The 16,057-nt window shown below is 42.1% G+C and overlaps 1 protein-coding gene across 1 annotated transcript; it reads left to right on the top strand.

Moving 5' to 3' along the window:
* The first annotated feature begins 9,631 nt into the window (after positions 1-9,631).
* Positions 9,632-11,068, top strand: LOC139916275 (shaker-related potassium channel tsha2). The gene has a single exon (XM_071905088.1). It carries the CDS (start codon positions 9,632-9,634, stop codon positions 11,066-11,068), a length of 1,437 nt encoding a protein of 478 aa, XP_071761189.1.
* Positions 11,069-16,057: the final 4,989 nt, after the last annotated feature.

Below are 16,057 nucleotides of genomic sequence, written 5' to 3'. Positions count from 1 at the left end.
TTCATCCCTTCATCTGGGCCCCTTCATCTCGACCCCTGATTCATCCCTCCACCCTCGACCCTTGTTTTATCCCTCCATTCTCGACCCCTCTTTCCCTCAATAAACCATCTAAATACATCTCATAGTGGCGTGGTCTTTGTTAGTGAAAGAGAAACTGCTCCAGTTTGTCATGGAGCACCGGACTTAGCGTGAAATTAATGCATCCCTTCATGCCGAGGCACTGGTAGTGAACCATGCAATCTCCTAATGCATCCGTAGAAGACATGTCAGTCCTGACAGAGCCAGCTGAACACAATAATGTATTCCACAGTCCCCGGCTCACTCCGTAACATGGGAATCAGTAGGGCCACTCACTCAAATTGCTGCAGTAGTCACCTTGACCGAGCTGGCATCGCAGCAAACAACATTGGTTTGTTGTGACACAATAGGATTTGAGAATATCTGTTATGTTTCCGTTTGTAACTGAGCTGTATAGTAGGAGGCCAGTAGTGGCTGTTGTATGATTGTTTTATTGAGTATTGATGCTGACCCATAAGCAGACAGTATTACATTGGGTTTAAGCAATCTCAAAGAAACAAGCTCTTAAAGGGGCATTTCACTTGAAATTCCAATGGGTGGGGAGTTTTTGTTCCAAAACAGACTAAAGACCAGAAAGTGAGTTTTGAAAGCCAGAAATCTCAGCACCTGGCCAAGTAATAACTGAGTCACTGGTATTGATCAACAACCCTATCAACCCCCGCAGATATATTATGGTCATTTTGTACTACGTGGCAGAAAAAACTTCCTTATTGCACCTTTAACCCACCACTGGAACTGGAAATCACACCAGTACAACTAGAACTATAACAGTGACACCTCCATGTTTTTTTTTTGCTGGCCAGGATTTAAAAATGCAGTATGGAGAGTTATACAGTGTCTATTGTGTATACAATGTATTATTTTGATAATAGTTCCACTAATAGTTTCATTCTGTATACATGTTGATATTTTTCATATTTTACAAATATATTGTCCATATTTATACACATATATATAGCAAATGTGAATAAACTATTGACAGCTTCAAAATACATTGTACTCAATAGCTGTCATATGCTGTCAGTGTTTGTGTCAAGAACTCTGTAAATCCGTGATTGTGAAAAAATGTCAATGGAACAAAATAAACATAAAGAGAGCCAGTGGTGGGGCGATCTTTCTGCTCGAGGCAATACATTAAATTCTAGAGGTGTCAAAATATGTGACAAGTGAGAAACACATCATTAGCCTATTTAGGAACTGAGATTATGACTAATCAGTGTCCAATAATAAATAATTTAAATACAAAAAAATCCCTTTTAGGAAAATGTTATGTGATTTTGTTTATGTTATGCATTTTAAGGTTTATGTACTGTAAATTGTATTATTATAGATTCCTTAATTGCATAATTGTGTGTTACATACAATTACATCAATGCTTAATTTTTATTTAGGGCTTTCCTCAAGAGTCCCAAGAAATTATCAACCACATAACATGGTAACAGATTTTCTTTTCCTTTTCCTTCCTTGTCCTAATCCCAACCTTTGCTCCTGCCATAAAACTGATTACTGGAAACACATTTTCTTTCTTTCACAGCTCTTTGATTGGATCTGGCCGCGTTGTTATTGCAGTGCAGTTAATGTTCATAAGGAGGAGTACAAAGGTCTTTAATGAATCCAAACATGTCAGTGACTTTAATTAAAGATTAAGGCCAGGTAGTGATGGAGTTCCTCCAGATTAAACAGGGTCTCTGTTCCCCGCCAAGATAGCAGGGAATCCCTCTGATGCGTAGAAGCAATTATTTAGAGATATGAAAGTCTTTCACATAATACCTAGAACTAATAACATTTACAACATCTTATTTTACATCTTCGAATCCCTTCAAGAATCTTTCCACAACTGAGATCTTAAAATACAATCACAGATTTGGGCTGCAAGTAAATCAGCGAGTGAGGCCAATGATATTAACCTGGGTATTACCTTCTCTTCACTTAAGCTTTCTAACTATATGTCATTTACAAAATAAACAATGTCTATTCTACAACCCAAAACACCTTTACAAAACACTCTTCAACAAAAAGTTTCTTCAGACTTTTTACATTTAGAACCAAGCTACTTAACGAAGTCAAGGCACCACAGGTGAAATTGATGATTTTGGATTGGTCAAATTTGAGATATTATAATATTTTGCTTGTATAACTTATGTGAGTTCATAAAATATACAAAACAATCATCAAACAGAACTATAAATAGTTAATTTATACATTTTAATACCAGCTGGTTGAGGTACACCAAGCACAAAATTTGCCTTTTTCTCAAAATTATGTTTTTTTTCAACTTAACTTAAAGATATGGCCACCAAATTTGACCTGCAGCTTCTTAACAAAAATAGCTTGTAATTTATGAAGGCTTTTCTTTGTTATATGTTTTGTCATTTCTATTTCATGTGGCATTTTACATGAAACAAACAACAAATAAATCTGAGATGTGTGCCATTTACCTAGCATTTTGTAAATAATTAATCAAGAAACACTATTTTTGCAAATCCCTCTGTAAACTACCAGCTATTTGTTTATTCATCAGAATGATGAATGCACTCTGCCTTCATCCACTGAGAAAGCATTTTTTTTTAATGAAATATTATCTCATTTGAATATGTTAATCATCAAATAAATAAAAGTCATAATACAAAGATTGTTTGTATTTGTGTTTTACCTACTCACCTGTGGTACCTCACCTTAAGATCAATTTCTGAATTCACATGTTCTTAAACTGTACACTAACTGACTCTGAATGAAACTAAATGTAACTCAAAATATTAAGTCATTATCAGTCATTAAATGCACATCCTAGACCACACTTAACACAATACAATACTCTGAAGGTTAACAGTATGCAAAATTAAATTTTACACACAAAACACAAGTGACTGAGCTCATACAGTACATCTCAACACATTTCAGACATTGCTCTATCTATTTCAGCGTTTCCCCTTGAAGTTGAAATGCAAATGTCTGTGTGAGATATGACAGAGGAGAAGCCCCCCTGTGGATCGCCATATGACAGAGATTCCCCAGAGTGTCCCACCCACTCCCTGATACATTACCTACTTTCTGGAGACATCCCTCCTGGGCAGATTATCAGCAGCTGCTACACACAGAGTTGGGGTAAAGTATTCCTTTTTAGAGATTAGATTATATTGCAATTCCCCTCGACTAATTATATTGCACATAAATCACTCATTATAAAAACCGAAATAGAAGCTTTGCAGTTGTGTCACAAATCTCCCAGCAACCACATCTGGCGCCCTCTTGGAGGTCCAGTGGATAATTAGCTGTCCGCAAATAATGGCTAAATATATAACAACCAGGCTAAAGAAACAGAAATAGGCTCCCTGAAAAAGATTGATGCGGTGTGGCTGTAGGTCAATTCACTAATGTATAAGTAAAAGTGAATCGTCTGATAAGGTGGATTTGTTATTGTGACACAGTAAACTGTCTTGTCTTTAGTCTGAATCACAATACTGATTCAACCTATGGACAGTTCTTAAAAGCTTTTACATTTGCTGTTCTAAGCACCGGGTGTCTTTCCTGGGAAAACTACAGGAAGTGAGTGCGTTTTATGTTCCTGTTTTGGAATAAACCGAAGAAGAACTGGGTAGTTAGCATGAACAGCGATAACCACCATGGCTGAACAGACAAAGAAAAGAGCGTCACCTACAGAAACTCAAACTTCATCAACAGAAAATGTAAAAAAAAAATCACAGTACTGGCCACACTGTTTGATTGACAGGTGATCTCTGGGAAGTGCAGTACAGAAATGACTGCTTAGCACCAAAAATGGAGACAAAATCAACAAAACGAGGATCTCGAGGATTACCACTTTAACAATACATTGAATGAAACTCATTATCTTGTATGAGGCCTGTACAAAATCGACAGCTAAAAGATGAAATTGCTCATTCTAAGATAATAAGATTACATAAGAGTAACATGCCACTAGGGTCCTTCCAAGAATATATGACATGTTTTTGCTGTGATGTTGGCAGTCAGAGGGACCAGGCCTCCACAGGGAGTTGAGGCATTTTTCACGTCAAACCCTTGCAAATGGTCTATGAGCTCTACATTTCAAAATTCACTTTCAATAAGATAAACAACTAGAAAAGGCTAAATTTTCTAAAGAAAATTTAAAGTGTGCTTGCCGCCCTTGCAATGCCCCTGCCCTTAGACTTGGCGTTCACTAGTTTTGCTAAGCGGTGCAGCATTGCAATTGTTAGCATTTTGCTCCGTAAATATGTAAACCAATTGTATTTTGTCCAAACTGTGTCTGATCACAAAGAGTTTTAATAATAATGTCCTAAAATATTTTTTTTATTTCCTTTATTTAAACAGGTAAGTCCCATTGAGATCGAGATCTTGTTTGCAAGACAGACCTGTGTACACAACTACAAGAAAACAAAACAACAAACAAAATCCAAGACAAGTTATTTCCAGACCATCCACATGCAGACAAAATAAGAAAGTCTACTAAGAAAAACAAGAGCAATCCCTATAAAATGCATCACCCAGCAGCACCTTAATCAAGCACTGATAAAAAGTGTTGCTTATACAATCTGCATCCTACTACTCATGGTAAGGCATTGCTTATTTCTAAACAAAACACCCAGTTTAAATTTTACTTTCTTAGTCAGTTCATTGACATGGGTTTAAAAGACAATTTTTCATCTAACCAGATACCTAGGTAATTGTAACACTGGCCCCTTTTGAATTTGACAGACTAGACTCAGTAAACAGAGCCAGTTGCGTTCAAAGGCACTGGGAAACTTTTCTCATCACGCCACAACAACATGTTTGGTATCGAACGAAAATACAAATTCCCAGCTTTCCAAGGACCCTAAACGCATCACAATCCTAGAGCTAAACATCGCAGACTTTGGAGCTATCTTACGCCCGCTTCCCAGCGAGCTAGCATAGCATGGCTGGTACCTACGTATTCGTCTGGATGTCTAGTTTCCGTTAATAAAAAAAAGCTCCGCTCTAGCTTAAAAACTGAGCTCGTGAGCAGCTCCGTTAAGCATCGGCCGACGAGCCGAAACCACCATACTCTGTGTGTGTACCTTAGCTTCAGTTAGCTTCAGCTACTGTGTGTGAGAAACCAGCTAACGTACCTCCCGATCTCCGCGGCGCCGTCCGTCTGTCCCAAATGCATCAAGCCAGCCATTAAAAACTCTGCACTAGACTTTTAATATACAGAATAAAAGTCCAAATACATCCATACTGATCTGATTCTACCTTAGCTTCAGCTACTGTGTGGGAGCCTCCCGATCGCCGCGGAGAAACAAGGACAAAACCAATCTTCAATTTCTGGCTCTGTGATCCTGTGATTGAGTCCACACGGTTCTCAGGTTCTCATCCTTTTACAATGTCCCAAATGCATCAAGCCAGCCCATGTGGGGAACTCATGGTCTCTGTCGCCATCTGCTGGCTGTGTCGAAGCACTGACATGAATGAGCTCGACCATTTCATTTTTATAACCTAGTAAGCTCATGCTACTGTTGCTTGCTAGTTAGCTTCAGCTACTGCGTGCTAACGTACCTCCCGATCTCCGCAGCGCGATTCCCTCTGTCCCAAATGCATCAAGCCAGCCGGTAAGCGGCCCCTCTGTCCCAAATGCATCAAGCCAGCCGGTAAAAAACTCCGCAGTAGACTTTTAATATACATAATAATAGGCCAAATACATCTATACTGATCTGATTCTACCTTAGCTTCAGTTAGCTTAAGCTACTGTGTGCTAACGTACCTCCCGATCTCCGCTGCGCGATTCCCTCTGTCCCAAATGCATCAAGCCAGCCGGTAAAAAACTCCGCAGTAGACTTTTAATATACATAATAATAGGCCAAATACATCTATACTGATCTGATTCTACCTTAGCTTCAGTTAGCTTAAGCTACTGTGTGCTAACGTACCTCCCGATCTCCGCTGCGCGATTCCCTCTGTCCCAAATGCATCAAGCCAGCCGGTAAAAAACTCCGCAGTAGACTTTTAATATACAGAATAAAAGTCCAAATACATCCATACTGATCTGATTCTACCTTAGCTTCAGTTAGCTTCAGCTACTGTGTTGGAGCCTCCCGATCTCAGCGGAGAAACAAGATGGCGGACAAAACGAAACTTAAATCGGACAAAACGAAACTTAAATTTCTGGCTCTGTGATCCTATAATTGAGTCCACATGGTTCTCATTATTTTACAATGGGTGTGTATTGCCTCTGCCTACGGCAAGCACACTAATAAGTATGCAAGATAGTAAGAGTGTGCTCTGCCTACGGCAAGCACACTAATAAGTATGCAAGATAGTAAGAGTGTGCTCTGCCTACGGCAAGCACACTAATAATAAACAAAATGGCCGACAGTAACAATAAGAGTGTGCTTTGCTTGCAGCAAGCACACTAATAAGTATGTGAGATAATAAGAGTGTGCTCTGCCTACGGCAAGCACACTAATAAGTATGTGAGATAATAAGAGTGTGCTCTGCTTACGGCAAGCACACTAATAATGTTTAAAAAAAAAAAATTCGGTAACCCTTCATTTTACAGGTCCCTAATAACGTATGAACTATTTCTAAGTAGACGTTAACAAAAAAACTATTACACAGTAACGTGGCTAATAATCATTCAACAACATATTTGCGTTCATATATAATTACATAGTACCTGACCTGTAAAGTGAAGCGTGTCTATTTTCTATAATTAAATAGTAATTCCTATGTATTTACATGGCACTGGTAAATCCCAATTCCCCTAGACCATTCACAGCCAAGAAGCATTACATCCAGAAAACTGTGGTTCTGTGGCTCCGCCCATTAAGGGTTAACTCAACCAATAACATTATTTCTGCCTCCAGAGCAGTTCAGCCTCCCAGAAATATATCTAAAACTCCTATCTGCGAATTTGACCGACGTTCCTCTGAAGCCAGTGTGACATTTGTCAAGTGAATTTGACATTTACTGCCAGGTATAACTGTACAACTATGAGTGTTATTACCACATGTGACACTATGAACCCAAGCTGGACGGGGGGTGACCTCATCAGAGATGCTATGCAGCAGGCCGGGCTGGGTCTGAGCCAGAAGCCATGGAAAAGTCCTACAGTACCAGCCATGCCACGAAATCTGGATAGAATGGGAGAGAGCGGTGCCAGGTCATTCACAAGGGAACAAGTCTGACATTTTAAAACCTCACAGCAACATGTGTTTATATGAGCAAGAGAAAAAGAAGCAGAAAACAAAACCTGGTGTGTGTGCATGTGTGTGTGTTATGGGCAATGAGCTCACAGGATATAGGAAATGAGGTAGTCCCAAACTGCCTGATCGCAATTCCTTTGAGGCTGAGTGATGCAGCCAAAGTCAAGATTTGGGTGTGAGTCAGAGTCAGTGAGACTATCAGGGACTGAATTATTACCCAAGCAAGTGAGCAAGACACACTGGGAGGGCATGAATAAGAGACAATAAAAAACCTGGAAAGATTGTAATAATCATAGCTATAATACTAAACACAAATCAGATGTCATGAAGATGTGTTTTAATCCAGGACTAACCCATGCACAAAAGGCATAAAAAGTCCCTTAATTACTAGTGCATCAACCCATGAATAAATCCCTTAAAAACCCATGATAGTAACCCTTACTTTTTTAAAGCAATGTTTTTTTAATGGATAATTAATGTTTATGTAATGGAGAAATTAAGGGAATTAATTTCAGGGATAAAATTAAGGGGTTTGGTTTCTTAGTGTAACCCTAAAAGAATTTCATGAGTCTGACTTTCAGTGGAGAGTTTTAGTGTCCCATAATGGTGTAAATGCTGTTTCAGAGGCTTTTCCACCCTGACAAGAATAAAATCTGGGAGGAAACACTGGTATACTTCATAGCAAGTAGTGTCAAACTAATGAAAGTTATATGGGGATATGGTATTCAAAGGGGAAAAGGCATTAAATTAATGCTTTACTGGAAATATAATTGATTTTTGTTCATGTTAGTGACTGTTTGCCTTACGATGATGACAGACTGGAGGTCATAGTTTGCCTTCATTTATGTTTATATTTACATCACTGATAATGCAGAAAGCCTCCTTATGCTTAAACACTTTCAAGAATAATTTCTGAATGAATCCTAAAATTGCCTATCTGGACTGGGTTGAGATGCAAATTGATATTTTAAAACATTTTTTTTTTTAAATATGTCATCTCGTTTTTCCTCGAGCAGCTCCCCCAGGCATTCCATGGGAAAAGAAACTTTCCTCTGGCCCTGGGAGAAATCCAGCTATTTTAGGAATAGACGTCACCGGTTTGTGCTCCAGCCCAGAACTCTCCCTATTTCCATCCCTTTTACTTGTTGCACAGTGCAGGAGTGTTTACCTTCCATTCAGACTCCTTTTCCAAGAGCCAACAGCCATGTTTGAGCACCGCTGCTTTGAAACCAAGTATTTCCTCAGCTGCTTCTACTGACATTTCCAACGTTTTTACAAAGAAAGAAAGGAAAAAACAAACAAACAGTAGGCTTTTCATGCGTGCTGCACAATGCAACATGAGCGCAACAAACAGAGCAGAAACGCGGGGCGCGTTGCTGTGGAAGTCATGATCGGTACCACAGACCGGAGCGTAGTCGTGCACAACTTGTGGAACAGAAAAGCAGCGTTGGCTGGGAACGTCAGCAGGGTTTCGTCTGAGCGGCGGCAGCGGCGTGACATTGCAGAGCCTCTCTCCTCTGTGTCAGGATGGATGGAGGAAAGGCTGAGCCACAGGTAACGCATTCGCTTAGACCACCCTAAAATTAATAACGACTCTGTATCCAAATTGCATGTCTCTGTTAATAACGGCTGAAATTGCACGCCCTGCAAGTGAAGTATCCACGTTTCCAAATGCCTCGCAGACATAAACATGTTGACATACTGTAGCCTATATTGCTCGTAATGTGATTCGTGTGTATCGTTCATATTTGTAAATAAGATGACAGATCATATATTTATGAGCAACTAGTCAAATGATAACCTTGAACCTATTCCACGTTGAGGACAACAGGTACATTACGCACGACACTTTGGAGCAAAGTATCCAAAATTTTGCAGCTTATATCTCCATATTTAACCACTGAGACGAATAATCTAGCGCATTTATTCATAACGAGGTGGGTCATATTCATACAAAGCATATGTGTGTGTGTATGTGTGTGTGTGTGTGCGTGTGTGTGTGTGTGCGTGTGCGTGCGTGCGTGTGTTTTCTCCTCAGTGAGAGAGCGTCTACACACGTCAGCTTGGGGAGGGCATTGCCTGCTTAAAATGCAGTGAATGTGACAGCCGATAGTCCAGACTAGCAGCGTGTGGAAGGTAAAAGGCGGAGGAAAAATGCCAACAAAACCAACGCGCCCGCGGACGTGACACCGACAGAGGCACCGAGACGCAGAGGGGGGGAACAGGAGAGTGGACTGGACTCACTGGGTTTCCAAATAGCGCGGACAAATACGCACGGTGTTGGAGGCAGAGAGGGAGAGACGGAGGAGAGGGAGAGACGGGGGGGACACTAGCAGGGACTGAGGTGCGGGAAGCGTCGCCCTTTGGGGAGAAAGATGACCGTAGTGCCCGGAGAGAACCTGGATGAGACTGTGGCACTGGCAGCCCTGTCCCAGGATGTGTATGACCCGGAGAGAGCCGACCAGGAGTGCTGCGAGCGGGTGGTCATCAACATCTCCGGGCTGCGCTTCGAGACGCAGCTGAAGACCCTCGCCCAGTTCCCCACCACCTTACTGGGCGACCCGAGGAAGAGAATGCGCTTCTTTGACCCGCTGAGGAACGAGTACTTCTTCGACAGGAACCGACCCAGCTTCGATGCCATCCTCTACTACTACCAGTCCGGCGGCAGGCTCAGGAGACCCGTCAACGTGCCAGTGGACATATTCATGGAGGAGATTAAATTTTACGAACTGGGGGAGGAGGTGATCGAGAATTTCAAGGAGGATGAGGGCTTCATCAAGGAGGAAGAGCGCCCGTTGCCGGACAATGAGTTCCAGCGGCAGGTTTGGCTTCTGTTCGAGTATCCGGAGAGCTCGGGACCCGCCAGGGGGATTGCAATAGTTTCTGTGCTGGTTATTCTGATATCAATTGTGATTTTCTGCTTGGAGACTTTGCCCGAATTCAGAGAGGATGGCAGAACATACGACGACCACCTGGCCGTGAACGGAACTGTACGCGCAAAGAAGCCAAATCCGTTCACAGACCCGTTTTTCATCGTGGAGACGCTCTGCATCATCTGGTTCTCCTTCGAGCTGCTGGTCAGGTTCCTCGCCTGTCCGAGCAAGCCCGCCTTCTTCAAAAATATCATGAACACCATCGACATTGTGGCGATCATGCCATACTTTATCACACTGGGTTTGGAGTTAGCGGAGCACCAGGGGAACGGCCAGCAGGCCATGTCTCTGGCCATCCTGAGGGTCATCCGCCTGGTCAGGGTCTTCAGGATCTTCAAGCTCTCCAGACACTCCAAAGGTCTCCAGATCCTCGGGAAAACGCTCCAAGCCAGCATGCGAGAGCTGGGACTGTTGATATTTTTTCTTTTCATAGGAGTCATCTTGTTTTCCAGCGCGGTGTACTTCGCGGAGACCGACGACCCGGACTCGGGCTTCAACAGCATCCCCGACGCCTTCTGGTGGGCGGTGGTGTCCATGACCACCGTGGGCTACGGAGACATGTGTCCGGTAACAATCGGGGGGAAAATCGTCGGCTCTCTGTGCGCCATAGCCGGAGTGCTGACTATCGCGCTGCCCGTCCCTGTCATCGTCTCCAACTTCAACTACTTCTACCACAGGGAGACGGAGCACGAGGAGCAGTTCCAGTACACTCATGTGACTTGTGGCCAGCAGCAGCCTTCGTTTGGCGAGTTCAAAAAGAGTGACAGCAAGCCGTCACTGTCCAAATCAGACTACCTGGACAGTGACGACGCAGACTCGATCAAATACACCAACTGCAGCCCGCATAAAGCTTACACCGGGAAGCTCACCGATGTATGATTGCCCGCATTACGCATCAGTGGTGCGCTGAGAAACGTGCGTTTCTTTCAGTGAGTACATCCCCATTCTGCGCTCTGGCTTGAGTAGACTGGCAAGCTCTTATTTCTGGCATCACTAAAATGCAAAAGAAATTATTTAGTAGAATATCATAAGCAGCGGATGAATCGTGGTTTAAGAGTATTCCCATTCCCCCCCGAAACTGTCTTCCATTACGCGCATCATTGTTGGTGATGAGGGGTTGGAGAAAAAAAAAGAAGCAAAGCTTAGAAATAATTATCAGCCTAGCCAATTGTAGCACTTTATTAACGTACTCTTAGTACTAATGCGTAATTTATTCCTCTAATCGCGAGTTTAGGGTTTCAAAGTTTACATTTTGCTTTACTAGAGACAATATTGGACCAATTCATCTAAATTTACAGAATGATGTAGAAGGCACATGGTGGCAGTGTTATTATGGTCCCTCAGTGGTTCACACACACACCTGTTATTTCAACCTCATGTATTTTCCATCCACGCTGGAACACTGTCAGCTCTATAGTGAATCAGCCCGTTTAGAAGGACTTTTGATAATAAATTAGCTGCAGTATAAGAATCAATCATAATGAGCACCAAACCTAAAACGCTAATAACTTTGCTTACAGATTTTTGTTTTACCTATGTCTTTTCCATCAATGTAAGCTAATGCTCCCCTATTGTGTAGTGGTCTACAGCAAAACAAAAAGCAAATTTATCACTATTGGTAAGGTAAAAATCCCCTTTCACTGAAACATGCAGCGTCACATTTTGCATTATAAAGGTATGATCCTCTTTCTAGTAGCCTATGTGTAAAATGCCTGAGCATTATAAAAGCAGATGCAGCACATCCAAAACAAGAGCGCCACTGTGTGGATAAAAAGGGGTCCTGCAGACTTCTATGGATGCAGTTTCTATAGCAACCTTCCAGACTTTTCTGTATTGTCTGCCACTGGAATAAGAGGACACAGGCCTAAATTGTAAAGAAAAGGCTACAGCGAGGCCATAATCCACCATGTTGTAAAAGCCCTTCTTGTTACTTTATTTCACCAATTAAAATGAATATATCATTTACACCATATGGAGTGTTAATGGTGAAATACAGTAATATGTAGAGCCATGTCTTAGGTCTAGTATCCATGCACCTTAGTTGACGTATAAATGGGATTTTGCAAACAGAAATTCATCCAAATGAAAACTAACAACTAACAAATCGGTAAGCAGCCCCCTTGTCAGAGCTCCCACTGATTAAACATTAATCAGATGAACTCGATATTGGAAATTCATGGCACGATGAAACAGGTCACCTATTTGAAGTCACGCAGCCATAATTAGCCTGCCATTATAGCACCTTATTCACATGGACTCCAAGGACGACGCACTCAATCACCCACTGAAAAGGGAATTTCACGACGGATGGAGTTAATAGTCCCAACAGACATTTCACTGTGAGGTGAAGATCACCTACTGACCATCCTATTGGTTGGATTTAATAGCAGAGGCCCCATGCTGATAGATGCAGACCTGACGAATGAGAGTAACTGCTCACACCTCTGGCCTGGCCATCATGACAGACAGACAGACAGACAGACAACTCTTCCACTCTGAACTGAAACGACCATTGGAATCATTATATCGGAGGCTGGTCACCTTGTGGGCAATCCTACACAGAGGTGAGTGGTGTTCATGCTGCACAAAGGCACCAATATGAAGCTTATTCATTCCAACGTAGGAGCTTTATTCATTCTGTGGGCCTGTGGCACAATTAGAAATACATGTCTGAGATTTCCAGGCTGTGATGCAAAAGTAACATTTATCTTCATGCACACATTGTGTTGCTTCTCCAGTGGCTCTGTTCCCTGTTGATTGGATAAAAATGAACAATAATCCCTTTCCTTGCCCTCCCCAGCATTTTGCTTTGTTCACTCTTATCAAGGAGGATGATAATCTAGTCTAAATACCCAGACAGAGGAATGCAGAGCGATGTTGCTGTGCAGGACAAGTCAGCTGGTAGATTTTGTAATTAGCGTCTGAGTCCAGCCTTTTGTGAGGGATGAGTCATGCAGAGGCGCAGTACCGCGTTCCGCCTGCTAGGTGGCAGTGTCCGCTGCTGGAACGGCGGGTCAGAGGGGGTTTGATTGCTGCTGTTGTGCAGCTCAGTCTCTGATAGGTGCAGTTACAGCTGGATCCTATTCATTCTGTTGGCTGTTGGTTCAGCCATATTCTCTCTCATCCTTGCTGTGACTTCAGAGTTAGAGCTCAGGCTCCAGCCAGACTGGGTTTATTCACCATAAAGCATCAGCGTTTGGCACAGCAGAGCAGAGCATTTGATAATGGTTGATTGTACAAAAAATCAATTCAACCAAAGCTGCATTTGTATGAAAAAGAGGGTGAATAAGGAGAGAGATATGATAAGATAAGCTGTATTGTTGCTGTGGTGAAAATTGTCTTGGACAGCAAAGCCGCAGTACCAAGGACATTAAAACAGTCTATGAGAACAGCAGCATAGGACAGACATCATACACCCAGCAGAGGAGCTCTTTGCAGCTCTCTCACCGCTCCCTTTGTATCTCTGGCTCTGGGATGGTTGGTGGCAGTACAGGATTCAGCCAGTCAGCAGCTTGTTGGTTTTTTTCTCCAGGCAGAGGAGTGTGAAGGGGAATTGGAGGAAATAAGTCATGTTTAAACTATGCTGTACCTACCACAGGCCACGCTGCACACATCTACCATGCACACGGTTGCATAACGTAGCAAAAGGCACGACAGTAGCGTGGCTTCGGAAACGAGTGGCACGCTAAGTGCATCTGCTAACCCCGCGCGCCGCGATTCCCCCGGGAGGTTCGGTGAAATCTCCTCCGAAGATGCCCCTCCTGCCCTACTTGTCCTGACCTAGCATATGCAATCAATGCCAGAAGAGGTAAACAGGTTTCCCCTTGGATAACACTGCTGTTGACAGGGCAGGGTTACACTCTGACAGCTATTGTTAGTGTCTTTGTCACTGCTGAGGGAATCTGTCCTGAAGCCTCAAGTGGCCCACAGCGTGTTACCCCTCTCCATTTTCCACTTCATGAAAGACAAACAGGCACAGACAAAAAACAGTAGTGCAGAGGTAGATAGAGCAAAGACGCTGCAGAAAAAGGGAAGATATAGGATGAACCATCTAAAACCATCTACCCATGAAAGCCTTCCTGGCTAGCGTGTGTGTGAGCAGGTGAGCCGCCATTGCTGCATCCACGTGCAATCTACCAGCTCAGTGCCTTCGACATGTGACATGTTCATTTGGTCCAAAGGTCAAAGTTATTTAAAGAAGCAATGCATCGATTCCCTCTTAATCCAAGGATTTATGTCACTTATGTTTGATGAATTCCCATCATGAGAGCCTTCTCTTGTGCCCCACCTTGACCCGCACCCCACTGTCCTTTAAGTGGCAGGTACTTGTGAGTTATGGCTGCCATAGTGACTTGATCACAATAACATAACATAATGCCAAAGTGGTTTATTTTGCTTACCTTATCCGTGTAATGTAGGCACATCATGTTATACGTGGAACAATTTAACAGTAGAACTAAATAAAACAGAGCAGCCAGGCATTTTTTATAAAGACTGGAATCCGGGCACAGTACTTAGAGCCATCCTTTGTTAATTTTTTTCTGTTCAGAAAAGAAAAAGGATGAGCACTAAAGTATTAACAGTAGTTTTTGTGATAGGCAGCATTCTTATCACATAAAGGGATTATATGTGACTCTTTCTTAATGGGGAGGTAGTTAGTGCCACATATGTACCACCATTTTTTGTCCTTGGCCCGTGATTTGTACCCATTGTCGCATTTATACTGAAAAAAACAAAAACATACAGTGAAACTCTGCAAATTGCATCACATTGTGAAAAGCCACTGCAAAATCAAGCATTTTTGGTTGCTATAATCACAAAAAAACCTCCACAAAATACTGGAGGGGCTGAAAATAGCTCACATTAAACTTGACATAATATTATAATAGTCTGGTAGAGATCAAAGTGTACGCTGGTTAGGGTATAGTGTCATAGAGGGCCAACATCAGACATAAAAAAAAGAAGAAAACATCTCATAATAGAAACAACAGTATCTCAGCAACTCTATCCTTTATTTTAAACCTGATGTTAAAGCTGCGCTAGGCAACTTCGCACTTTGGCGACTCCAAGTGGCAGTGACAGGTAACTGTTTGAATTTTGGCAAGCTTGAAGGACTTCATTACCCAGAAATCATATCCTGTGACATCAGTAAACTGAATGTCTTCTTCTTAGTGTGTGGAGGGGTGGAGGTGGTGAAGAGGTTCAGCCATCGTTGGTGAGTCCAGCTTTCTCTGGACGGAGCACCGCTCATTGCTGTTTAGGGGACACTTCGATTTCACTCTCAAAGTCACTATTAAGTGAAAATTGAAATTTTCAGCTAATTCTCCATGTCATAACATACACCTATTTAACAATACATGCCCAAAAAATAAAAAAAATTCTATTTTCTAGTATTTTTTCATATCAAAATCCCATTACTTTTACTTCCTGAAAAACAGTGTATTTTTTGTGATTACATAAAATTCATTCATTTTGAAGAATCTGGAATTTGTGAAGCTCAAGATTATAAGCAAAGAATTTTACAGGGGATTGCTTCACCAACTACACCGAGTATGTAACGGGTCTCACTGCCTTTCTCTTTCTATGTTTCTTCTGGTCTAACCTGCCCACTTTTGTCCCTCCCTGCATTATGTCCCACCTTAATATCCTGTTTCAACCAGAAGCAAGGCACCATTGAAATATTGTTTCCTTATGAATTTCATTTTAATTTAATTTAATTGTCACAGCCTGTGTGTTGAATAGATTACCTACCAGTGTCCATGCCGGACTCCAGAATTTAATTTGGGCAAATAGGGCCAATCTACATGTACAGTGTATTTTTGGTGTGGAGGTATGGCAATTTTCTGGTGAAACACATTCATCCCGGTC

This window comes from Centroberyx gerrardi, chromosome 24 (assembly GCF_048128805.1).
Source record: "Centroberyx gerrardi isolate f3 chromosome 24, fCenGer3.hap1.cur.20231027, whole genome shotgun sequence".
NCBI classification, from domain to species: domain Eukaryota; kingdom Metazoa; phylum Chordata; class Actinopteri; order Beryciformes; family Berycidae; genus Centroberyx; species Centroberyx gerrardi.
Note: the sequence above shows the minus strand (reverse complement) of the source record. Positions and strands in the feature narration are given on the sequence as shown.